This window comes from Propithecus coquereli, unplaced genomic scaffold (genome assembly GCF_000956105.1).
Source record: "Propithecus coquereli isolate 6110/MARCELLA unplaced genomic scaffold, Pcoq_1.0 Scaffold1, whole genome shotgun sequence".
NCBI classification, from domain to species: domain Eukaryota; kingdom Metazoa; phylum Chordata; class Mammalia; order Primates; family Indriidae; genus Propithecus; species Propithecus coquereli.
The window spans coordinates 16,239,617-16,265,861 of NW_012133857.1; the positions used below are offsets into that span (position 1 = coordinate 16,239,617).

Genomic DNA, 26,245 nt, shown 5'->3' on the forward strand with positions numbered 1-26,245 from the left:
ATCCCTTCCTCCCCCACTAAAGCCCTTTCCTTTTCTTAATCTGAAAAAGGTGTGCAACGGGCGAGGCCTGGCAAGAGATCATGCTGGCCTGCCTCCCAGGGAAGCTCTGTGACCCTGAGTCGGATTACAGCCCCGGGGAGGAGTATACGTGTGGGAGCAACTTTGCCATCGTCTATTTCATCAGCTTTTACATGCTCTGTGCATTTCTGGTAAGTGATTAAAATAGCATCCCCTTCAATTTATAGACGCTTGGTGGCCTTCGGAATTCAGACAGGTGACGTTGCCCTGTCAACTCGCCATGTGTTAGTCGACGTGGGTGAGCCCTGTGGACTGCCCTTGGCAGTTGGAGGTTTTTGTTTAATCGGTGGGTGTCACCACCATCTCTGTTGTACGCAGGGATTTGGTGCTCACTGACAGGCTTCCGCAGTTACCAACCTCCCCAGCTTCTTAGGGCTGTGGGTGCCTTTCTAAAAATTTCAAAGCCACTGCACATGGTGGTAACTTAAGAGTGTGTGTTATTATAAAACTGCAGTGTGCTTCAGAAGGCCAGCTAATGCATCTACCTGCCCTCCCTGGGACTTAACCAAAGCCATCTTAGAAAAGCAGAATCCTATACTTAAACATTCTCCAAATGGAAAGTTTTTACAACTTCTCTTGGAGACGTGGGTTCAAATGCTTCATGTCTCATATAATTAGTAAGCATATGCCAGGGCCTAACCCAGTCCATCTAACTGCAGCTGAAGCTCTTTCCTTTTTCTTTTCTTTTTCAGATCATCAATCTGTTTGTGGCTGTCATTATGGACAATTTTGATTATCTGACCCGGGACTGGTCTATTCTGGGGCCTCACCACTTAGATGAATTCAAAAGAATATGGTCAGAATATGACCCTGAGGCGAAGTAGGTTGAAAAGGGTTCCATCTGGTTTGTGTGGGCTGTTTCTGGAATGTCAGCTGTGATTTTTGTGGGAGGTGGGATGGCCTGAGCTTGATGGCCTGAAAGCTCAGGCCTGCTGGCACCACCCCTGGACCTCATGTTGTACTTTGCCTCCAGGGGAAGGATAAAACACCTCGACGTGGTCACTCTGCTCCGGCGCATCCAGCCTCCCCTGGGGTTTGGGAAGTTATGTCCACACAGAGTGGCATGCAAGGTGAGCGTCCCATTTACATGTCTGACAGCCTCTCTTGTAGGGGCTCACTGCTTCATTCAAAAAATACTTCCTAAGTGACACTTAGCCAAGCTTCTGTCAGGTGCTGGAGATGAAGAGATGAATGACACATGGCTCCTGCCCTGGAGGAGCTCTCAGATTTGTAACTCTAAGGACACCCTGTCAGGAACAATCAGAAGAGGAAGGGAAATCTGTAATTTGTCATTGAGAGGATGGTGGGGAAGGTGACATTGGAGTCAGGTCCAGAGGGTGACGCAGGAGTTTGTCAGAGGCAGGAAGGGCCCAGGCAGGGGCAGGAGAACGGACATCAAGATGGGGAACGGTGAATCGTTCCTGCACACTTGGCTAGGACACAAGAGGAAGTGGCAGAAGGCCCAGGCTGAGCCTTCTGTGCCATGCTGAGTCCTGGGAGAAAGGGACACGCTGGGGAAGAAACATGAACTTCGGGTTTCCATTTTAGAAAGTGGACTCTGTTGGCAACAGAATAGACTGGAGGCAGGGGGAGCAACCAGGAGAGCCAGAACGAGGGCGTGGACATGGGGCCAGAGAGAAGCAGACACCTTCGAGACCCACCCAGGAGTGGGGACAACTGGGTGGCCTGGGTGATGGGAGAGTGTATCCTCTAGCCTGGGCTGTGGCGGGTGCAGTGACATGCACTTCACACGGCCCCTCTGCTGCAGAGCTTTGTGGCCACTGTTGGGGACGGGCCGGCCCCTTTCTGGGCACAATCAGGCTGTGGCCTCTCAGGTGGATCCGGATCTCCCGCCCACTTCCGCCAAGTCCACGCCAGAGCACACTCTCCGGGAATCCTAGAGGAGATTCCCTTTCCTTCCATAGCGCTCACAGTGAAACGCCTTACACCTTGTAGCAGCAGAAAAGGGTTTCCCTTTTCAAAGGAGAAATGCAAGATTTGTCTGTTGAAACGCTGCCGTGTAGAAGTCCAACCAGTCCACACAACAACTGGTCCCCTTTCCTCACAGATCCGAGGGGATCCTGGGCTCAGTGGTTTTACGACTCTAGGGGGCTAGGCCAGCTCTAGACAGAAACCAAGATAACAGAGCAGATAATATTACAAAATGTAATATTTCAAACTCACAAAGAAATCCTGAGTCAAACTCACATTCCCTGCCCTGAAAACTCCAGGAAGTCCCCCTGACAAGTCCTTAGGGTCTTCACTTCTCCTAAGGCTGCACTCTGGATGCGGATACAGAGATTGACTTTCTCCCCAATAAATTTTCCAATACCAGCCTCTTTTCTGCTCTCCAAAAACAATATGGAATCCAGTTCATTGATACCATCTTGTGGTTGGATTTCCAGACCCTTTTACGTAAAGGATCCACATGTCCTCGAGGCATAGTCATCCGTTTGCTGACTCGAGAACTTGCCAGGAAATGCGAATGAATGGCCAGGGCCCCCAGCCACCTGCTTTGGCCTTGGAGATGGGCACAGTTGGTAGGAGGACTAGGGATTTAGGTGGGATAGGCCACACAAACACAGGGTTTTAGTCCATCAATAGGGAAGAGAAAAACAAAGAATCTTTCTTTGGGGACATTTAAAAATAAGAAAACTTAAAATCCAAACCGTCAACATTACCATTTATTTAGTGCTTGCCCTATGCCAGGCACAAAAATCTTTGTGTCCCTGATCTTCAGTCCTTACAAGGCCCCTTTGACTTGGGCATGTCACCTGCATTTACAGATTGAGGTGACTGGGGCCCAGAGAGGGCGTCCCTTACCCAAGTCCCCTCCAACTCCCCTTGCTGGTATGAGAGGGACTAGGAGAGGTACAAGAGGAGTAGAGAGCATGGACCCTTCTCTGAAAGACCAAACCATCAGAGAAGCCACGCAGACTCGTCCAAAACACTGCATGATGGTCTCATCCGAGAAGGTTCCTCGAAGGATATTCCCAGCGTTGGGAATAATAATGGACCCTGCTGGTTATAATCTCAGGCCCTGTGCGTGGCGCACATATCTGTTACACCATTTAACCCTCACCACAGCCTTAATAATGTGCCTGGAATGGAGGTCTGAACCTAAGACACAGGGAGAGCTGTTTAATGAGAAAAAGAGACAAATGCTTGAATGGCGAGGTTTAATGATTTAAAAACAAACAAGACTCAACATCTGAGTGTCAGCATTTTCCTTTCATGATGAAAACTTTGATCTTTGTTATCCAAGAGCCCCCCAAATGGTAGATTGCATCACTCAGGGTCCTCCAGAGAAACAGAACCAACAGGATGGATGTGGAAAGAGAGAGGTGTGTGTCTCTATATGTAGATATACAGCACATACACACACACATATATTTGTATAGAGACAGATCCATCATGAGGAATTGGCTCATGTGCCCGTGGAGGCTGGGAAGTCCCATGATCTGCCGTCTGTGAGCTGGCACCCAGGAGAACTGCTGGTGTAGTTCAGTCTCAGTCCGGAGGCCTGAGACCCAGGGGAGCCAATGATGTAAGTCTCAGACCTAGGGTAGGGGAAAACGGATGTCCCAGCTCCATGAGGCAGGCAGAGAGAGGATTCACCCTTCCTCCACCTTTGTGTTCCATGGATGAGGCCCACCCACACTGGGGAGGGCAGATCTGCTTTACTCAGTTTAGCAATTCAAACGCTAATCCCGTCCAGAAACGCAATCACAGACACACCCAGGAATGACATTTAACCACTGGGCATCTTGTGGCCCAGTTGAGTTGACCCATAAAATTAACCATCACATAGGTGCTCTGCAAATGGCTTTGAATTAAATTGAGGGTTGACTAGAAAAGAAATGAATGATAAACAGAAAATAAACATCAGAAAGGGATATGGCTGTTGTCAGGCATTTGCATTCTAGTAAGAAACTTGTCTTTCTCTTTACAGAGATTGGTTGCCATGAACATGCCTCTCAACAGTGATGGGACGGTCATGTTTAATGCAACTCTCTTTGCTTTGGTTCGAACGGCTCTTAAGATCAAGACAGAAGGTGAGTGTTCCCTGGCAGCAGGACAGGTGGTAGAAGAGGGAGGGGACACCACGTCCCACCTTGCCTTCTCCCCTCTGGGCCTTTTCTTGGAAAGGGCAGTTCCTGGGGAAGGGACTCCTGTGTGTGATGGGAATGTGTGGGCGGGCAGGTGGGCTGTCCCTTGCCTCCCTAATTCTTTTCTTCCTGACGCTTCGCTCTGTCCCAGAATGTGTCGAGTAGAGTTGAGTGGAGTTGTACCACTGCTTCCTACCAAGCAGGAGGAACAAGGAGGGTCCTGGGGCAGGAACAGAGCCATCACTAATGAATTCATGCCAGCTGTGCCCTTCCAGTTGTGTGCGCTTCAGTGAGGGATTTCGCCGTTCAGAGCTGTAGTTTCTTTCTCTATAAAAAGGAAAAAAGTGCACAATGTCAGGGAAAGTCCTGAGGGTGAAACAGGTGATGTCTGCAGAAGCGCCTCTGCAGCACCCAGCACATAGTCAGCACTTGGGGAATACCAGTGGGACCGGCGTCTCGTAGCTGTGAGACCAAACCAGAGCGGACTTCACGGCCACTGGGCCAACCCTGGTAACACAGGCCCTGGAGTGTGGCCACTGAGTCGGCTCAGTGGCAACGTCACAGGCTGGGTGGAAGGCAGATTGCAGCAGTGACTGGGAGGTGAGGAAGTAGAAACCTGGAGGGGAGCTGACTCTTCGGCGCGCTTGGTGGAGCAGGAAGAGAGGTAGCAAGGGACACGTGCCAAGTCAGCAGACAGGTGGTTTCTCACAACCCTGGAGCCCAGGGTGAACCCATCCAGCAAAGGCAGCCTCTTCCAGCCTAACTAACATGTGCTCCTTGTGCTGTGCTCATATGTACCTGGCCCCAGGCCAGCCTCACTAAGAGTTCTGGAAGGCAGGATGGTCTCATATGCCGATGTGTTAGTTGAGAAGATAAGCTCACATGGCTGCATCTTCAAGGATGGAGGCAGGACTCGGAACAGACAGTGGAGGAGGAGAGGCAGTTGGGGCCAGGGGCAATGAGAAAAGAGGAGATCTTGCCTATGGGAGGGCAGGACGTGATCCGAGTGCCACAGGCCTTGAATTCCTGGTGAAATGTGGTCGTTCCCATGGTGCAGGGCTTGATTGCTGTAGCTGGATGTCGGATGTGTGTTTGGCCCTGGCTGGGAGAGCCCTGTAGGGGGGCAGCCCCGTCAGAGGGCAATGCGTGCCCCCAGGTCAGGCTGGGCCAAGGCAGCCGTGGTGTGAACACAGGGCGAACTGGGCACAGAAACAAGGCTTACTTTTCCCTTTTGCGTTTGGATTCAGGGAACCTGGAACAAGCTAATGAAGAACTCCGGGCTGTGATAAAGAAAATCTGGAAGAAAACCAGCATGAAACTGCTAGACCAAGTTGTCCCTCCAGCTGGTGGTCAGTGTGATCTATTTCCTCAGTAGTTCTTGGCCAATGCATTGATTTTCATGGTAGCATCTCCAGAAAGCCCAGAGAGTGTTTGCAGAATGCTTTATGTATCAGAGCATCAAGGCCAACAGCTCAAGAAAGCCCTGTGGCCATTTGCTGTAATTGTTTGGGACAATGTGAAGACCAGTCCAGAGGAAGGAGGGACTTCAGTGGGAGGGAAACCAAGCCCCACGTGGCTTGAGCAGGGGTTTTCTTGTTCGTGGAGGAATTAATGTGAGAGAACAAGATTGCTATCTCGAAACGAAAAACCTATTTTTTTGGTCCAAAATGGAATATTCAAAATTAGTTTCCAATTACCCTTCAACATACTGTTGAAAACTTCTCACGAAAAATAGATAGCTTTCAGGAAATGGTATTTTTGAAATGTTCTTATCAAGACTGAATTTACTACCATAATTACCAAAATGTCCTTTTACCTAGAATTTAGAGCAGAAACAGAACTAACTGGCATGCTTATTTCCTTTTGTTATTTAACACAACATAACTGACAAAACTTTTTCAAATTTTATATATATATAAAATATCTATATATATATAAATATATACAGTATATTTATACACATACTGTTTTTCCATTTTTGTTGAAATACACACAGTCTTAGACGTCGAGGTGGTGGTTTTTGACTGTTGTTTCCAAGTTTTAAAGGTGCAGGATCTGTTCCCCTGGTGCCACCACACCAGCACTCTAGCGTCCCCGGCCCTGGGCAAGTGATAAGCATTGGGTGTTTTTTGTGACCAACTGAACTTTTATAGAGTCACTGCCCCTGCGGCTTTCGAGATGGGTCTGGCTCCGATCTGGAAGCCAATTTCAGGACCCGGGCCAGGATGGTGGCCAAGGCCTCTCCCTCTGAGAAGGTGACACGCTCTGGCTCTTGGGGCTCAGAGGGAACAGCATGCCAGCCAGCTCCCCTCCTCAGCATGAAGCGCGAAGCAGTATGAGCTTTGTCGCTGAAGGGAGCACCCGTAGCTGGCCCGGCCACTGGCCCAAAGTTGGGGAAGATGGCCCAGAAGGAAATGATACAAGGAAAACAAACATAGCAAAACTCCCACCTAGAGAGCCCCGGCTCCCCACAGGAGAACCGATGCTGCACATTTAAAACGACTCTTTGGTTTCGTTCTTTTCCTTTCAGCTGCACATCCAAGTGCTCGCATGGCTTCGTTGAACTGCTTTTTAAAAACTGTTGTAACGATGTGCTTGAGCTTTTTCTGCAGCCTCCATTCCTTTCAACTCTTAGTCTTTCAGAATATTCTGAAGCAATTCTGTTTTAGGGTGGTGGCATGGAATCAGAGTTATCTCTTGCCAACTGTATTCCCCTATGATGTTTCTTGAAACACAGATGCATGCTTCAGAATAGCAGGCTGTGCCTGTCTAGTAAACCTTCCTCCCTCCCGCGAGCCGGGGGCGCCGGCCCCCCTCGCTCCACCTCACATCTCTCTTGGAACGCCACCCTCATCACAGCCCGCCTGACTCCCACGTTAGCTCCGTCCTCATGAGACGCATGTGGAGGGTGCCAGTCACGTTACTGTGACACTTCATTTCTTTTCATTTTATCAGAAGAAAAGTCCAGAATTTGGCTCACCATCTAGGCACCTTTCCTTTGAAAAGCTGATCAACTAACTGTTAGCTCTGCTAGACTTCTACTAAAGGCGAAATATTTCTCCACTTTCTTGGTCCACTAACGGGACCTGGCTTTTTCTCTGTATCTCTTAAAATGCATTTGGTCTAGGATGACAAGGGTTAATCTATTCCACGATGGCAGCAAGAGGCATCGTGAAACCTGAGAAGAGGGAAGTGGGCTTAGGAGGAGATGGAATGCTCCGGAAGCCCCATGCCAGTGCACGCCTATGTGCCTAGTATGGGTTTTGTGCCCATCCAGGGTGAATCTCACAGAAGCACTGTTGCCACCTAGGAAGAGCAAAGGGCAGTGACAGTCAGGCTTTGGTGCACAGCCTCTGGAATGCTTGCTCGGCAGGGTTCTAGTGTCTATATCCATCACTTGTCTCTTTGTTTTTCTTCTTTTTTCTTCTCTTTTCTTCAATACAACAGTGGTTCCCACCCTTTCCTGCATCATGGCACACTTAGGAAATGAAAATATTTGTCGACTCCTCTGGAAAAACAGAGGGGGCAGCTCCAGAGGCAGAGGGCCTTGGTGTCCCACACTGCCACCTGGTTGAAGGGCAGCAGACTGGGCAAGGCCAGCTTCTGCCCCTGGGTGCCTAGGACTGGCAGGTGGGGCATGTTCAGGGAGCCCCTCATCCCTGCGACACAGGGTAGGGGGAGCCTTTGCTGGCACAATGTGAGACGTCACCCGCTCACTGTGAGCTTGATAGGGCGGTAGGATGAGCTGTGGATATGCATCGGTTTCCGCGGCCAGGGTCAGCTGCGGGACAGCCGGCCACCCCGGCCGTCAGTGCTGAGCCCCTCACCTCTGCACCTTGGCTCCAGTTCTCACCTCCACTCTTTAGACTTCTGCCATTTCACAGATCCTTCACCTTTCTCTTCCCCAAAGTCTCTCCTGGCCTCTGGGCCTTCATTCCTTGACCTGGCTCTCTCGCTCCTTTGGCCTGAAGAGCACGCCGAGCTGACTGCATCTCTTTCTCTTCAGTCCCTAACCCAGATGGCCTCACCGCATTCCTTCCTGCTCTTCCTTTTCTATCCTCCCGTAGCTCTGACTTTTCTTGTTCTTAAGAACTCTTCCTTCGGCCCAGTCTCCCAGTTAGCTCAGCATTTCAGTGGAAAAGATCAAGTGACCCTAGAATCCTCCCCCTGGGTGGGCCTGCCCCTGCTCTGGGGGCTGAAAAGAGACACAGGCCAGGCCTGCATTTTCTGGAAGCATCCTGGTGTGGAACGAGGTGTGGCCCTTCTGCCGATAGCGCCGGTGTTTTTCCCGGGGCCCCCCATAGAAGACTCAGAACCCTGGACTGCAGAGGACGCTGTGGCACGGCAGACCTCCAGAGAATCTCCCCGGGCTGCCTGGATGTGCTGGTGGCGCAGAGTCCGTCCACTCCCTGTGTTCAGCCCAGGAAAGGGACAGACTTGTACTGTGGGAGAACAGCTCCAGAGAAGCTGGTGGCCAGTGTGGCTGGAGCTGGGTCATCTCCAGAGAGGTGGTGTGGAGGAGGAGAGGACCCAGGCGCAGGAGCACACCACCCTGGGCAAGTCGGGGTGGGGCAGGAGGGTGAGCAGAGCCACCATGTCAGAGAGTTGTAAAGAGGCCCTGAGACCCACGTGGAATTCCTCTGACACAGGGCTTAACGCCATGGATGCCCTATAGTAGGGGCTTGCTGCACTATGTTCTACACGCACCCTGAGCAAGAGGAGGGGCTGGGGGCACAGCAGCGGTGAGGTGTCCAGACCTGAGTCACCTCTGCCCACCCTTGCCTTCCTGCCTGTGAACAGTGCATCATCAGACCAGTCAGACAAGCCCAGGTCCAGCCGGGGACCATGTTTTTACGTGGGTGGCCCCTTCCTCACTCCGGGACTTGCCTGGCTTGGGCTCAGAAGGAACAGGATGCTTCCTGATGCCAGAGCACCCTGAGGGAAGCATCTCACACGGTGTCGCTGAGCAGTTCTCACAAGCAGGGCTGGAGAGACGGCCAGAGGGGCCCAGCAGTCTCCAGGTGGGGACCGCAGGAGGTGGCAGCACCTCCCACGTGGGCACTAAATGAAGCCCACCCAGGATGCATTAGTGAAGATGAAGATGGTGGGTCTTAGTGTCCCCTGGCCTGTCATGCCCTGGGATCCAGGTCAGGAGATGCCACTGGCAGGTTGTAAAGTAACAGTGACTGATGGGTCCCCATGAGCAACCCCCCAGCACCTAGGACGACCCCAGCCATGGGGCTGAATGCTTTGTGAGCCTCTTGTGTGACGCTCACAGCTCATCTGAGAGACTGTCCCCATTTTACAGATGAAAACACAGGCTCGGAGAGGCTGAGCCCCTTGTCCCAGATCAGCATGTAACTCTTGCAAGGGCAGCTTGGCCAAAAGCCAGCTGTTCTGAAGCCTGGGGATGGCAGCCTCCCAGCCTCCACACGTCCTGGTCAGTGGGCCACCCCCAGCACGGCCCAGGTGGGGTGGCCTGCTGAGGTGGCCGTAAGCTTCCCCCACCCTGGAAGACCTCAGCACCAAGCAGATCTGGTGGCAAGCACCCTTGGGAGACCCATGGGCACATTTACATGTCCAAGGTGGTTTACCATGAGACAGCCAGAGCCTCTATTCTGCCTCATGCATCACCTTTAACGGCATCAGCAGAGTTCTGATTCCCCAACAATACGTGTTGGAGATTGTTTCTGAAGCAGAAATAAGCCCAGCTCAGCTCTGAGATTGGTTGGAGCTGTCCCTGCAGGGCAGAAAATGAGCAGTTCAGAATTACAAACCAAGAAATGGTTACGGAGCTTATTGGCAGAGCATTTGGGGTGGGGGCGATGTGAAAATCTGGATTCGCAGTTACTTTTCTGAACCTTTCTCTCCTTCTGAGCTTGTATGTCACCTTTCTAGGTCTCTATCTTGAGATGTCGGGATTTGGATGGTTAATTGCCCTTGATAAGTTGGTGGTAGTTACACATGCAAATCCCTATGCACAGGGGTGAAAATGTGGCCCGTGAAGCCTTTTTTTGTTTTGTAATTTTTATTTTAAGTAAATAACCAAGATGGCATTTCATAGTGTTACTAATACGCTGCTCTGTTAAACTCATGACAAATACATTATTTTCTGCAACTTTGAGTATCAGTTCATTTAACTGACTCTAATTTTGAGCCTTAAATGCTTTGCAAAACCTTGCTTTTTGCTAGACTGAGACTCCCGTGCTATAGGCTGAGAGCCTGGTGGCTCGTGCACTGCCCCGCCCTGCCCCGCCCCTGCCCCAGCCAGAAGCCAGTGTTAGGCTCTTGGTCCAAATGTGCTGATTCGGGAGAGCTCTGTCTGGTCTCTCCGTTTAGATGATGAGGTAACCGTGGGGAAGTTCTATGCCACTTTCCTGATACAGGACTACTTTAGGAAATTCAAGAAACGGAAAGAACAAGGACTGGTGGGAAAGTACCCTGCGAAGAACACCACAATTGCCCTACAGGTGAATTGTCATCTTGTTTTGTTTTCTCTTTGCACTAACGATTTTACAAGCTTATTTGAAATACTAGAGAGCTGCCTATGGTTGAGCAGTACCACAAGGATTTTGTTTAAACTGAGATACTGCACCCTCCCCCAAATGTGGACTGGCCATTTCTGGGCCACAAGGTAAGTGCTTCCCTCCCCTCGCCTTCTCCGTGGAGCCCTGCACCTGCCGCCACCCACGTGGCAGGGCCTCCGGGCCGGAGGGGAAAGGGCGCTGCCCTCGCACCCCAGCCCCTCCAGCCTTCTCCAGGGCAGTGTCCTCCCAGCAGGCACCCACTTTCCCCACAGCCCTGGGCTCAGGGTTCTGGCTGCCCAGTGAATGAACAGCTTTCCATCTGAACGCAAGTGCTTTGTTTCGTTTCTGTTTGTTTCTTACCCCACTGCTTGTTGGTTTTTGGTCCATTCCAGTAACATCCATCACCTCCTAGTTTGTACTGCGTGTGTGTGTGTGCGTGTGTGTGTGGTACGTCTGTCTCTCTGTGTGTTGTCTCCTGGTGGCCGGGAGGCCTGCTGTGCACATGCTGCGCTCTCACGCCCCGGCCAGTCTCTGGGCCCCGACCCTCCTCCACCCCGGCCCCGCCCCAGGCTCCTAGAGCCTAGATGTGGCTTTCAGGAGCCTCTGGTAGGGTTCCATGCACGTGAGGGATACAGAATCCTAGGAAAGCCCAAAGCTCTGGGTTGGGAAGCAGGTGTGTGGAGGGGAAAGGCAGTCACGAAGATGCTAAGGACAGGGACGAGGGAACCAGAGAGGTTGGCAAGCTATCAGAAACAGCTGTCCAAATTGATCAGAAGCCCTGTCGTCTTTGCTGCCCAGAATGCTCTAAGTCCATCATGGATAAGATAAAGTACTTTTTCTGTCCCCTAAAATTACTTTATGTCTCTGTTACCACCACGTCTTAAATTTGGCCCTGTAGGTATTGATAAGTTTTAATGTGGAACAGTCCTTCACTTTTTCCCAGGGAAAAATGCTCAGCATTGTTTTGTGTTCAAAGCAGTGGTAACTACCGAAGTGAAGTCTCTTCTCTGATCTTGCTGAGAGAGAGAACGTGAACATGAACGGCAGTGGATGAGTGAGCGAGGAATGTGAGGATATGGTGTGTGGATATGGCGGGTTACAGATGGTCTTGTGTGACAGCGACCTGCTGATTCATGGTGAGACCTCAGCTCTGCCCAGACAGCCGCGGGGGCTTGGGGAAGAGGCATACAGGTTGACAGGTGAACACTGAATCCCACTGAAGACGATCTCTGATGTTTCTTTCTCTGATCACATATCCTAAAGGTGGCTCAGTGAATCACATGCTCAGTCAGCCAGCTCATTGCCGTCTCAGGTTGTAGGATTTACAAGTTAGGCTGTCTTCTTTCCCACTGATTCTGTTTGCAAAGGTGACAGCCCCCTTCTGGATTGCAGTTCACAGCTAGCAGTAGACAAAGCAAACAGAAAAGATGTGTTTGCAGATTTGAACAGGTCTCTGGTCCATACATCCTGAGGGCAGCGTGGCCAGATTGGGTGTGAGGAGGGGGAGTGATTAACGTGTTTCTGAGGCCTCTTCCTTGAAGTAGCCCTCTGCCCAGAGGGTCAGGCTGGCCAGATTTCCAGGTTCCATGGTGCCCTCCTTGCAGGGAACTGCTTTCTATTCTAGGAGCCTAGCTGGGGTCAGACTTAATGACTTTTCTCAAGGGGGAAACATAGTTTTTCATCGACGGCTTATGCTGTAATATGCATAATGAAGTTAGCTCTGTACTGTAAGACTGTTATAATTTTCTGTGGGAGACATGTATGAAGACCACTTGGATGCAGGGTTACTTATACCTCTCCTGGACCCCCAAGACTTCCCAATTAGATGGCTTCAGTGTTTGTTCTGGTGGCTGGATATAGTGTTTTGATGTTTTAAACTGTGTAAAAACAACACATGGCTGAGTAATTACCATATTTCATGTAGGGGGTGTACTGAGTCTTAAGTTGAAGGGTCAAATGGTGCTAATACTACATCTATAGTTTGGGGGATGAAAGACTATCACATTGTGTTAAAATAACGTTGAGGGGTTTTTCTCTCCTAAACATTTCTCATTTTATTGTTTATAGAGTTTCGTTTTCACAGTAAAATTCTCATATTTCCAGTTAGATGAGATCAACACATTTTCACATGATTCCATTGGGAGTTGACGCAATGGCCATAGTTTATGTTGAGCACACAGCCTAGGAAATTAAGTGGCATTCGTAATCTTGACAGATAAATTTGACAATGCATTTTATTCCGAAACAAACATTAAAAATAGAAAATTTTTGTCTCCTTGAAGGATAATTCTAATTACATTTTTGGCAACCTCTGCTATAGAAATGGCTTTAAGTGTGATTTGTTACTCTACGTTTAATTAACGTGAGGAAACTTTCTGCATGATGAAATATTACGTGACAATGTAGCAGTTAGGAAAAATGGTACCACCAGCGTAACTAGGACAAGGACACGCATCCTTGGGAAGCCACTGAGAGTGGGCACAGCCTGTTGAGAAGTGGGGCGACTTGCTTCCTCCCGTGACAGGGCGCCACGCGGCTAACAGACTGATTGCTGTGGGAAGTGGAGCGTGGCCGTCGCAGTGTGAGCGCAGACGTGAAGACGTGGGCGTGTGTGTGCTTGTGCCACGGAGAGTGCATCTGTCCGAACAGCTTTCAGAGCTGGCCCCGTCCTCTGCGCCCTCGCCCCATAAAGTGGTTTTCCAGGGCACACAGATGCACTGTGGTTTTTGGACCCTGTGGGCTCTGTCTTAACCTCCCTCTGTGCAGACCAACTGCAGTGTTGCCTTCCACGTGAAGGGGATAGCGGAGAAGCTCCTGGATCCGTGTGTGGGGAGCAGCTCGGCATCCGCTGGCCTCTGTGGTCTGAATGAGTGTGCGGTTTCCATCCATTTATCCATCTTCATCATTAAAACCAACCTTCTCTCCAGCCCCTCTACAGAGGGAGCCAGAGAGAAGCTGCATCGGGCCTCTTTTAATTTTCCCTCACTCATCTGCGACGCGCCATACCCACTTCAGTTTGACTCAGCATTTGCTCTCCATCCATTGTTGCTGCATCCGAGTGACCTGCAAGTTTCCACGAGGGGCAGATAAATGAAGGAACACAGCCATGCAGCCGTGAAAACTCTCAGTCCCCTTCCCAGCAAATAGCAATGCACGTCGAACGTCCCATCGTATCTTCTAGATGAGGACTTCTGTGCAAGTTATAGGCACCAATTAGTCCAGTTTTTCACGGATAAGAAAAAGAAAAGATCCCAAAATGGGAAAAGTTTTGTTCATTTCTCTTTCTTTCAACATTCAAGGATCTCCTTTCTGCAAAAGACATGCACTCTGGTGGAATCTGAGGAAACTCTGTCCCCCTACTCATCCCGGCTGGGAGCCCGCCCATCTCAATGATAAATAGGACAGCTTTAGACAGAGAGTCATTTTGACCCGTTTGGAATTTTGGTTTAAGGAGGAGACCTATTTCTAGCTATGAAGAATTAGGTTGTCAGGTCGAATGATTGTAATACCTATGCCCTGGCCACCAGCTGGCGAGGCAGGTGGTCGAGGGGAGATGGGGGTGATACATAGGAAGCGGGTGACTGTGAGTTGCTGATGTGCCTTGATTTGGACTTCCCCGGGAGGCTCAGTACACAACAACAAAGGAAAAAGTGACCCTTCACGGAGATTTAACCGATGGAGGATCAAACACCTGTTATCTTGTCACCTTAGTCTAAAAAGTAGTAAAAACTTTTTTTGAAAGCATGATTCTACCTGAAGCCATAAAAAGGCTTTTTTAAAAAAATTCTTTCCTTTTTTAATCTAAGGGGAGAACAGATGCTAACAGATGAGATTTCACTGGTTGATTCATTTGTTTCAGATGCTTGAACGGATGCTTTAGAATTTTCTGCCTGAGCTACGACACCAAGCTGGTTAGTCGGAAGGCGTGTGTGGCTAAGCAGGCCTTGAAAGGGAAAAGTCTCAAGTGGGCTTATTTCTACTGAAACAGCATTTCGGGAGAAATGCAGGAAAAAGCAAACCCAAGGCCCCGGGGAGACCCCTTCCAAGCAAAGCACTCCTCCTCCGGAAGGTGGAAGCGGGGCCATGGCTCATCTGCGGAGCCAGGGCTGCCTGTCTCGGACGTTGCTCACAGTGGCTCTTTTTCATGAAAGGGAACATACGAGGCTTAACAGTTTTCCCTTCCAAGCAGAGACTCAGAGAAAGGGAAAGAGTGAGAGAGAGAAAAGGAGGGGGGCAGCCGCCCCACAGAGAAACGAAATGAACACAACTTCCTGATGCTGGCCAGTTTAAAAAAAAAAAAAAATTAATAATAAAAAGATTAAGCAGACCTGCCTAAGGTGGGCAGCTGACTCTGTTCCAAAGTCCTGCATCCCTAGTTTGCCCGAACTCCCAAAGACTGGCAGGCCCCTTGGCGCTGAGCTGACAGAGTTCCTTTTATGTGCCAGTCCGCCGTGCCCTCCTGACCGTCCAGCCCTGCTCTCTGCAGTACCCAGTCCAGAATGCAGTGAGAAGTGGACAGGCCAGGAAGCTCAGACACTCCCATTGAAACTAACACATACACCTGCATGCCAAAACCAGTCCAGGCAACACCTCAGGTTCCATCTTAACGTGTCCACGAGAAATACCACCACACCCAAACCTCATCTAACATTGTCCGTCTTTAATTCGTGCTCAGAGCCAGTCTGGGGATGCCTCTTTGGAAGCAGTGTGGTCTAGTTTCAAGGACACCAGAAGTCAGGGAACCTGGGTTCTAGTCCCAGCTTCAGCGTTCACTTGTTGCGTGACCTTGGGCAAGACACCTAACCTCTCTGTGCCTCAGTTTCCCCATCTGTAAAATGGGGGTAATAATGTCGACCTACCTCACAGGGCTGTTGTGAGGAATAGCTAAGTGATTGTAAAGCACTCTGAACGTATAATTGCTTATTATTAAGACTACAACAATAATAATATCGTATGCCTGTTTACTACCAGAACTTTAAGAAATTCTTGTTTTCCTTTGATCTCTTTTTTGTTCTGTACTGTAGTTGTCCACTGAGAAAGAGAATTCTCCCCTTGTTAAGATATCTAGGCAACGCATAAAGATGTAAACAGAGGTGGTCTACAGATTGCATTTTCACATCTTAAGAACAGCAGATTTTGCCCAAAAAGTTGGTTGGTGAGAGCATCTGATCTCAGGTTCTCGGCCAAGTCCAAGTGGCGATTGCAGAGTCTGTACATCCGATGCTCAGCCCAAGACACCACAGTGTGCAACTGTGGTTTTAAAATGAATATTCAAAAGTATCTTTAGTTCCGAGGACATGGAGAAGAGTCCAAAAAATTGAAGTTTGTGAACTGTGTAGAGAAAAGAAGGGCCGATGGGTCCCTTTCGCCTGTCCCGGTGTGCACGTGCAGGTGTGTGCGCACATGGAGGCGAGGGCCGGGGAGGAGAGAGCCAGCAGACGCGGGGGCAGCCCAGTCCCTGGCAGAAGCATCCTGGGAGTGCAGGAGTCCCAGAGGCCATGCAGAGGGCAGGAGCAGTGTCGCCAATGGGTAGCGCGCTTCCTGCAGGCTTGTCCTAGGCATGACTGGCAGGGGCTCCCCTGCCTTGGGGTCTTTTCTAATGATGTTTTTTGTGCCTGTGACATTTGCCGTTTGGCTTCAGTGACTCCCCGTACCTGCCTGGACTTATCACGGACCACCTGGCCTCACTATGGAACTGGGCCTGGCTCCCGACTCTGCCCCACATGCATAAGTGTGCAGACTGCAGTGAGATTAGGAACTCACATGGGTGTTGTGGATTCTCATAGCAGAGTCCATAGAGCCCGACAGCGGGTTTGGCTGCTTCACGCAGCACCGCGTGTGGTGACGTGGGTGTGGGGTTGGCAGCTGGCCGGCACACTCCAGTATGGCTGGGCCACTTGTGAAGATGTTGAAGCACATCCGTACCTGGTACCAACAGCTCTTGCCCCAGCAGCTCGCATCCCCCCAGCCCACCCCTTCTCCCAGACTCCTCTGTGATCCAGCAACTACAGAGCTAACGCCTGGCATAGTGGGGGCCTCTGGGACCCTGCTCTGTCAAGGTCCACTTCTGCTCTGCTCGGGCAGTACCTGGGATGTGTTAATTTATAAGAATTTGATGTATCATCCCTGAAGGGGAAGTGGGTTGGCCCTGTGGGCACAGGTGAGGAGCCGACCCATCCTCAGATAAACAATCCCTCTCTCTGTCTCTGGCCCACCCCAATGTTGAGTTTATTCAGTGCTGAAGGATAGTATATGTCCTCCGTCTGTGTCACCCTGTCTCAGAGGACCAATGTGACCAAGTCTACACACACACAAGCCTTGGCAGGAAGGCCCCAAGCCATTCAAATGAGTGGTGTTTCTACATGCCTTTCTCTACACGCCTTCCAAATAGGTAAAAACTGGAAACTGACAGCTTTCTAGAGAAGACTTAGGGAATGATCTGAATGAAACAAGAGAACCCTGCCTGTCTGGGCCGGGCTGTTGCTAAGGAGCAGCCTGGCTGTGGTTGGTAGCCAAGGCCGACCTAGGACAGGCAGCCAGGAACCGTGAGGGCTGCCTCCAGCTTTGACTCCAAAGGGAAAAGGGCAGCTTCCTGGAGCTCGCTTTCCAGCCAAACTGCAGACACCTCTGTCATTTCTCTGAAAGTTTTGGCAGGAGAGCGTAGCTTCCAGTTAGAGAAAGTCATGGGACACTACCAAGTTCATTATTCAGAGTCTGCACAGACACACACAGCACGCTCGGCACCCAGCGCCAGACTCCACGGGGCTAACCTCTGAAGCTCCTGGGCAGAGGGTAGGATGTGGGCCAGTGCACATTGGAGGGGGCGAAGGTAAGATTGGGACCACTCTTCTCAGACAGTGCACAGTGTGGGACACCAGGATCACTGGGTGCTGCATTCTGTGCTCTTTCTGAAAGTGAGGCGATCCCTCCCCTTTGAGGACAGTAATTATTATGTTCAAAAGTCTTTGAGAAGACAGAATTACCGAAAAGAAGTTAAGGTGTTATATTCTGTAGCAGTGAGAGATCTTAATTGTTGCAGCATGTTATTTAATACCATGCACCTAGTATCCCTCAGTAGCCCAAACTTACCATGGTCCAGTCATCTATAGCAAGGAGCTTGCTGAAACTTGCCAGTGGTTCCAGGGTGGGCGGGTATCCGGTGAGTTTATTCTTGCCACCTCTTAGACCTGAGAGAGGTGGCCGTTTGGAACAGTGGGAGGGCACATCACTCTAAGGCATGGTGAAGGCAAGCCGTTAAGAAGCCAAAGGCTGGCTCAGAGGAGGGAGATGAAGGACATTCCTTCCAAAAGCGGAGAAAGGCCGGCAGAATCGCAGGGGTCCTGGGTGGGTGAAGAGCCTGGTGCGTGGGGGAGAGACAGTGGTGCCTGTCAGGTGGATTGGCCAGCAGTTCTCAAACTTTTTGATCTTAGGACCCTTTTATACTCCTAAAAATTACTGAGGACCCTTATATGTCAATATTTGCTGTATTAGAAATTAAAACTGAATATTTTTAAAACCCAAGAATATGCAAGCACAATGATGCCAGGGTGATGACATCATCACATGTCACGTAGCCTTTGAAAAACCTCACTGTGCTCTCGTGAGAGAATGAGAGAGTACAAGGCAAAGGACATCCTAGTATTATGCAAATCATAGTGACCTCATGGACCCCTGAAGGTGTCTCGGGGTGCCCCAAGGTCCCTGGAGCACACCTCGAGAACCACTGCTCTAGGGGAATGATCCAAAGTCCCCCTTTCAAAGGCAGAAGGTGCTGGAGCCTTTTAATGATTTCCCTTGTTAAAGAGGCTCCTGCACAGTGGCACTGCCCCTAACTGGAGCCCTTCTCTCCCCCTCCCCAGTCCCTTCCCAGTCTCACCCACTCACTGAGACATGGAGCTGCCTTTGTCCCCGTGTGTCCCGCGAAGTTCAGGCTGAGAGCAGCGTGGCATGGCCGAGTCTCACTACCTGTGTTGATCTGGAGGAACCATGGTCTGAATCAGTGCACATAGAAAAATCAGCTCCTCCAAGTGACACAAGTGAGACTAAGGATGTGTGCCAAACAGAGGACCGGTTTCAGGGACAACTTGTGATCATTCGTCATTTCCATGCTGACTTAGTGATAGAAGAGCTCTGCTAGGTTAGTGAAGAGAAGGTTAACCTTGATTAAGTGGCATCCCACAGTCATGACCGTAGGTGAGTAAGTGTGATTAAGACGCCAGCACTCTATCCAGGTAGATGCCATGACTGTCGTGGTAGTCGTCAAGGTGGGAGTTTGGGAAAGGTGGGACCAGCCTAGTGTCATGGGAAGAACAGGCTTAGGGATCAGGGGTCCCTGTTGAGCCTTTGACTAGTTTGGGATTTAACCAAATGGGAATAATCTAGGCTCTCCCTTCCTCCCAGGATCTGGTGGAATATAAGTATGTGAGCCCACAATGAAATGGATAAACATGCGATTATATCAGAATAGAAGTAGTGATTTGTAGCTTCTGCTGAGCCTAAATTTTACATAATGCTCTATTATTAGGAAACGCAAGAATTTTTTCTGATTCTGGTGTTCAAATTGCAACCAAGGTGGGACTGAAACAGCTCTCTCAGACTGTTTGCAGGAAAGGCCATAGGTTACTTTAGGTAATTTTTTAAAAAAGTTTCCCTTATCTCTCATGGTGATGGTAGTAAACTTGGTTTATATAGCTCAGTGCAACCCTAGGGTAACTCGTGGGGGCAACGTTACCACTGACTTTTCAGTGAGGGTGGGAATCACCGTGGCTGCCTAAGGGAGTGTCATGCCCACGATTCCAGCCCTTTATGTCTGACACAAGGACTGTTCACAATGGACACAAAGGCCACCATCACATTTTCCCCAGAGGAAAGCAGTGACAAAATAAGGGGTGTGCCCATGTGTGAAGTGCTGCGGAGGAGGTGGAGGACAGCTTGCAGATGAGCAGGTTTATTGTATAAGAACTTAATCTCCCGCTCTGTCTTCTAATGGAGCTAGTCTAAAACTGTCCCCGCTGATTGGGTATCGGCTGAATCCTGCTAAAGGGTTAACCAAAACTTGTCATGGGCTAGAAGACTGTGTGCAGGGCCAGTGTGGGCTGAGGGAAGCCTGCCTGTGATGGGGAGCAGGCTCTGCCAGGGTGGGATTCTTCGGCTGGAGTCCGAAAGCCTGGCACTCGCACATGAAGATGAATGGCCTGGCCCAGTCCCGGCTGGAGGCTTGCATCTCTTATCTCCACTGCTACAGCGTAGGTTCGGGGCGGGGCTCGGGCTCTCATGCATGCTTGCTGGGGCACTGTGAGAGCTGGCAGATGGCTGGTGTGTCTGATGGAGCTAGCTTAGGGGGTCAGGCAGCAAAAGCATTTCAAATATATCCAGGTAGGAGAAACTTAACCCTAAAAGTGGGCAAGAGAAAGGAAGGTAAATGAATGTTCATATGTGATGTCAAAATATCATAATTTTATGCTATTGCTTCAGAAATGTTTAGAGAGATTTTAGGGGTTTTTTTGGTGACTTAATCGTTCAATAGAGTAAATATCTATAAAATTCCAACTAAATGGTGTCTAAAATCTAAAGCAGCAGTCTACAGGCAAAGCGCCAACATTTCTTTTTTAAAGAAATATTTATGATAACATCTAGCATTTTAAAATCAACCAGAAACTAGGCTTGATTCTGTTTAATATTTTATAAGATTGGACATCTTAAAACAAGTCAATAATGTTTATATTTTATAGCAATTCTGTGTTTATTCAAAACCATGGTTCTGCTGTGATGTTAATGGAATAACTTTATATGGCTTTGTGTTGGTTTAAGTGCTGATGACCACATTTCAAATTAAAATATCTTGCTAATTGAAACAGACACAGACATGAAATACGAAAGAATAGATAATTTTACTGATTGTAAAGTGTTTATTTCAAGAAAAGAATGTTCTTTTTTTCAGGGCTGTGGAAAATAATTTTTTCAAGGGTTTAAGATAGTTTTCTGTATTTTTTGGAATTGGAACTTGTGCCTATGGAATTTTTGGAGCAGCCTAAGCTACCTTTTAGCTTGATATGTGTGCTAGAAAAATTTCATTATCATGTTTTGTGATATGTAATAAATTCAGGGTGCTGTGCTTAAGCTTTATTTCAACTCTAGTTTGGGAACATCTGTTTCCCTCACTCCCAACCCGCGGGGACAACCCTCCCTGTCCCTCCCAGATCACACATGAAAGAGTAAAGTCAGTCCCTGACTCTGATGAGGTGTGTATTTTCCTGCGCGGAGCAAGATTTCTAACCCTCTGCTTTTGTATCTGGGAAGAGTGATGCTTTCTCTCCTCCTTTGATGTCTTTAATAAATATGTTATCGTTATTTGTCTCTGGAAGTGGCATCTTGGGCCACCTTTCTCCATGATTTATGTTGCAAACAAATTCTCTGTCCCATGTCTGTTCACTGCACTATCTTGTCGACTGAATCCTAATCTTGTGTATCTTTGAAGATGTGCTGGAGACAGTTTTTGTTTTGATTATGCAATTATGTTATATGTGTATTTCAGTGAAATGTCAACCCATCAACAGAGGATGATGTTAAAAATTATCCAAATAAATAGTTTTCTATTTCTTTTAATCAGACCTAGTCCAGTCAGTTGAATGACAGTAAATAGCGTTATCTGTCATTTAAACTCAGGAGCGTTCCTGGCCCCTACTGCCTTGTAACATGAATTAATGTACACAATTTACTTCGGGGTGTTGACTTTAGTGCATTGTAACCGATGTTTATTTTGTGGAAACAGCAGCAGGTGTCTCAAACCTTGTCTCTCTTTGTTTGTGAGCCTCAGATCTATAACAGCCATTCTTCCCAGTTGGTCCAAAATCAGACAGTGAAACCCTTGCTTAGCTTATCATTCCTTGATAATTGTACCCTAGAGAGCTCTGGATGAATGAATTGCAGGCTGTTTAATACTGCTGTGTACGACCTTTTTTCACATGCCTGCAGCTGTGCTGTGTAAGAGCTTGTTACCAACGTAATATTAGAGTTGCCTTCTGGATGTTTCCCTGAGAATGGCAGGTGGGTCCCCCTCAGAGCCAAATGATCCCCAGGCTCAGATGTGCTGGACTTGGGAATCCTGAGAGAGGGAAAGTGAGAGAGAGCGTGTGCGTGTGTGTGTGCACGCGTGTGCGCTGGTGCAGGCCCATGTGTGCGTGTGTGTGAGCACATTTGCGTCCTGAGCCTATGGTCAGAGGGACAGGAGAGTGAGAGGCAGCTTCACTGACCACACCAAGAGCTGTCTGGGTCTGAACCAGGACATGTCTGTCTTAACCCTGCAAGACCCCAGCATTCCTAGCCAGGAACCGTCAAGTTTTGATTCCTGGCACTTCCTTCACCCCCACAATTCATGAAATGGAGAGACCCGCTGCTCCCTTTTCAGACTGGTTCAAATCAAACCCAGCCTGGCATGCCATGTTTAGCAGAATCATCTCAAAGGCTGGGTGCTTCTATGGACAAGGCCATTTTTATAAGGGCCTCTTAGGAAGTTCCTGTGCGACTTTACATTCTAAACGAATGTCATTACCGTTGGTGTTGGCGTCTGCAGAAGACCAGTTTTGAGCCTTCCCATGCCAGGGGGGCCCAACCCTGCCAGATCTGGCAAGACTGCAGCCCAGTTCTCCTTTGCTGGCCGCCCTGAGGTTGGAGCATTAGCTGCAGTGGAGACCTGCACAGCCGGTGTCTTAGACATCCTCAGGCCTCCACAGCTGCTGCACTGCAAGCACACGGCCAGCAAAGGAGGAGGCCGAATGGACACTGGACCTAGACCTGGGGGCAGGGAGGAAGTGCCTCTTTCAGATGCAGATCTTTTTGTGGAAAACGATAAATTAACTCTACAGTCCCTATTAGTCCCTAAGCCAGCAAGCTGTTTTTCTTCAAATTGGCAGTCACATCATAATTTTCTCAGAGCCAGCAACCACCCTCCCCCGTAGACAGTCCATGCTCGTCTCAGAATGTTTCCCTAATGAAGTCGCAAATGATGGAAGGGCTTCTCCTGCGCCCCGACCCAATAAAGCAGGATGAGAGTGAGGAAGGCCAGCTTGAGGGCCCCGGAGAAATGCAGAATTTCTGTGAGCAGCTAGAAGGGTCACCCCGGGAGTCTTGCGCTGCCTCCGGCGGCTGGTGAGCCACTTTGAATTTGCAGTGATCTTCAAAAAGCTGCCCCCTCTGAGGGCAAGTTCTCAGCCTGCACACAGGCCATCCAGCCCAGGGGACCCTGGGTGGCCACAGAGGCTGCACTGCACAGCGGCCCGGGTCTGCGTGCATGTAGATCTGTTCTGTTGTGGTCTGCGTGAGCTGGTGGTTGCGGTGTGTGTGTCACTCACTCGTTCCATGGCTTGTTAGCAGAACTAGGGGCCCTAATGGCTGCTTAGTCTGCCTGCTCCTCTGGTGCCTGCACTTAGGCTCCCTCATCCTGGACACAGCCAGGGAATCCTCGCCACCCTCCCTTTAGACCACCCAGGCTCTGCTCCCTGCCCTGCCCTGCCCTGCCCAGGGAGAGGGGCCCCTGTAGGTGAGCCTACTGAGGACAGGGGTAGGAGCTCTTGGCCTGCCAGACCCTAGGACTGGGCAGTGTTCCCTGTGAGTGCAGGTATTTGCAAAGGAGGTTACTGGGTTGCAGGCCTCAGGCAACCCGGCCCAGGACCGTTGGACCATGTGGAACCCCTGACCACTCCCAGCAGCCCTTAGACTGACTTCAGTCACATACCAACAGTTAGTTCCCTGGACTGCCCTTTGGAGAAAGCTTCCCCTCCCACTGCTGAATCAGGCAGGAGCAAAGCCAAGACCCAGGCTGGACGCTGGGCTCATGTGTTGTCTAACCTGTTCTGCCATTTTCATTGATCTAGGCGGGATTAAGGACACTGCATGACATTGGGCCAGAAATCCGGCGTGCCATATCATGTGATTTGCAAGACGATGAGCCCGAAGAAACAAAACGAGAGGAAGAAGAAGATGTATTCAAAGTAATTATTACACGCCTAGCTACATACAGGCCACCTGGAAATAGTGGGGCAGGACTCCAGTTTGGGCAGTTAACAATGCACAGAAGAGTCTGGAGAATGGAGCCAAGCCCCAGGGTCTAGAGGGGCTCACAGGCCCTCCCTGTTCACCAGCAGCTGTTGTAGGGCCAGGCCAGCTCCTTCCCTGAGTTTCCTCCCTGGCGAGGAGCGTGGCCACAGCCACTGGCCATGTGGATGAGCATCCTGGGTCCTTCCTGCAGCTGCCCACGCTGCCCTCCTCTTCCCTGGGCCAGCTCTTTGATGTGCCAGACAGCCCTCAGCCCCCCTTCCCCCCCAGAGAGCAAGCATGCTGGCTGCCCAACCTCGGGGCTGCCAACCAGCCCAGCTGGGTATGAGTCACCCAACTTGGAGCAACTGGAAGAGCACACTTGAATGACAGCCAAGAGCTTGCTCCCCAGCCCAGGAAATCGGTAACCTTCCTCATTTCGGGGGGGGCCAACTGCCACACGAACACATTCACCCTGATCATTGAGACACTCAGATTGTTCACAGGGATCCTACAGAACTTACCTAGAATTTGTTTTTCATGTAGAAAAAATGACCTAACATAGCTGGCCTGCATCAAATACTTGTTAAATTACCTGGTGTTGTCTCCCATTATTTTGCAGAGAAATGGTGCCCTGCTTGGAAACCATGTCAATCATGTTAATAGTGATAGGAGAGATTCCCTTCAGCAGACCAATACCACCCACCGTCCCCTGCATGTCCAAAGGCCTTCAATTCCACCTGCAAGTGATACTGAGAAACCGCTGTTTCCTCCAGCAGGAAATTCGGTGTGTCATAACCATCATAACCATAATTCCATAGGAAAGCACATTCCCACCTCAACAAATGCCAATCTCAATAATGCCAATATGTCCAAAGCTGCCCATGGAAAGCGGCCCAGCCTTGGGAACCTTGAGCTTGTGTCTGAAAATGGGCATCATTCCTCCCACAAGCATGATCGGGAGCCTCAAAGAAGGTCCAGTATCAAAAGGTAACCTTTAAAATGTGTTTGCACGTGGTAATGTGGTGTCTGCTGTGTCGAGTCTGGCCCCGTGGAGCAAGGCAGGTCTCTCCCCCGTGCTCTGGCACGTGGAGGAGGTTCCCCACAGGCATTCGTGCCAGAGCCCGCGGGTGCCCCCGAGGTCATGGCTGCTTCAGACGTCCTAACGGATGAGAGCTACCTGCCATCCTGTCTCTTGCCATATGGGGGCCCCTTAAAACAGCAGCAGCTGCAAAATCCACCCTCCCCAGTTGTGACAACGTATTCTGGGATAGTGGTTGGTGAATTTTATTTTTTTCTGTCAAGGGCCAGAGAGTAAATATTTTAGGTTTTAAGGACCATATGGTCTGTCTTGCAACTACTCAGTTCCGCCATTATGGCGTGAAAGCAGCTGTAGACAGCATGGACGTGAATGGGTGTGTGGCTATGTCCCAGTAAAACTTTATTTATGGACACTGAAATTCAAACTTCTTATATTTACATATGGTGGAATATTTTTCTTCTTTGAATTTTTAATATCCTTTGTAAATGCAAAAACTGTTCATAGCTCATGGCCGTACAGAACTAGGTGGCAGCCCATATTTGGCCAGTGAACCATGGTTTGCCAGTCCCTACTCTAGGAGGTAGGCTGATACCTGCATTTTAAGTTTTGTTGGAAATATTTAACTTTTATCTTCTCCCTTCCTCCCTCCCATATTATGGCTTTCCTGGATAGAACCCGCTATTATGAAACTTACATTAGGTATGTGCTCATTACCTATGTTTTTGTGTTGAATACTGTGGTGTTATGTTAACAACTGGCCTCTCTGGATGCTGAGGAATAAGAAGAATTTCTTTGAGCCAACTAGCCTAATAGGTCATCATAATCCAGGGCAGTGGACTCAGAGGTTAGAGGTTGTTGCTTTCTAAGCATTGGTGCCTTCAGATCCAATTCAGCGTAGACTCTTGTTGCCTTCTGGGTCTCGTGTCCACACACCAGGCACGCCCCATAGGCTGCTGTGGACCTCACAGTGGCACCAGGGGAACCCAGTGTGCACAGTGGGGGGCCTAGGGTGTGTGGCTGGGCAACTTCAGCTGCTCTTTGGGGTCAGGGTTCTCGTGGGGGCTTAGTAAAAGCAAGACCCAACCTCCTGAAGACCTTCTCTGTCATCTGCCCCGTAGCCCTCGAGCTATGTGCAATGGGCCAGGCGCAGTGGCTCACGCCTGTAATCCTAGTGCTCTGGGAAGCTGAGGTGGGAGGATTGCTTGAGGTCAGGAGTTTGAGACCAGCCTGAGCAAGAGTGAGACACCATCTCTACCAAAAATAGAAAAAATTAGCCAGGCAACTAAAAATATAAACAATTAGATAGGTATGGTGGCGCATGCCTGGAGTCCCAGCTACTCAGGAGGCTGAGGCTGGAGGATCCCTTGAGCCCAGGAGTTTGAGGTTGCTGTGAGCTAAGCTGATGCCACGGCACTCTAGCCCGGGTAACAGAGTGAGACTCTATGTCTCAAAAAAAA

General features: G+C 49.7%; 1 protein-coding gene across 4 annotated transcripts in view; it reads left to right on the forward strand.

Annotated features, from left to right (window-relative positions):
- CACNA1D (calcium channel, voltage-dependent, L type, alpha 1D subunit) overlaps window positions 1-26,245 on the forward strand; it is a 318,714-nt gene that overhangs the window by 282,478 nt on the left and 9,991 nt on the right. For 3 of the 4 annotated variants that reach the window (XM_012638174.1, XM_012638166.1, XM_012638179.1), the window contains 9 exons: window positions 50-209; window positions 771-898; window positions 1,052-1,148; window positions 4,031-4,133; window positions 5,435-5,536; window positions 10,527-10,657; window positions 23,587-23,703; window positions 24,369-24,736; window positions 25,461-25,487. In XM_012638174.1, coding sequence (XP_012493628.1) covers window positions 50-209; window positions 771-898; window positions 1,052-1,148; window positions 4,031-4,133; window positions 5,435-5,536; window positions 10,527-10,657; window positions 23,587-23,703; window positions 24,369-24,736; window positions 25,461-25,487 — 1,233 coding nt within the window. The remainder of the gene's footprint in view (window positions 1-49; window positions 210-770; window positions 899-1,051; window positions 1,149-4,030; window positions 4,134-5,434; window positions 5,537-10,526; window positions 10,658-23,586; window positions 23,704-24,368; window positions 24,737-25,460; window positions 25,488-26,245) is intronic. The other variant, XM_012638184.1, reaches the window with a different exon arrangement.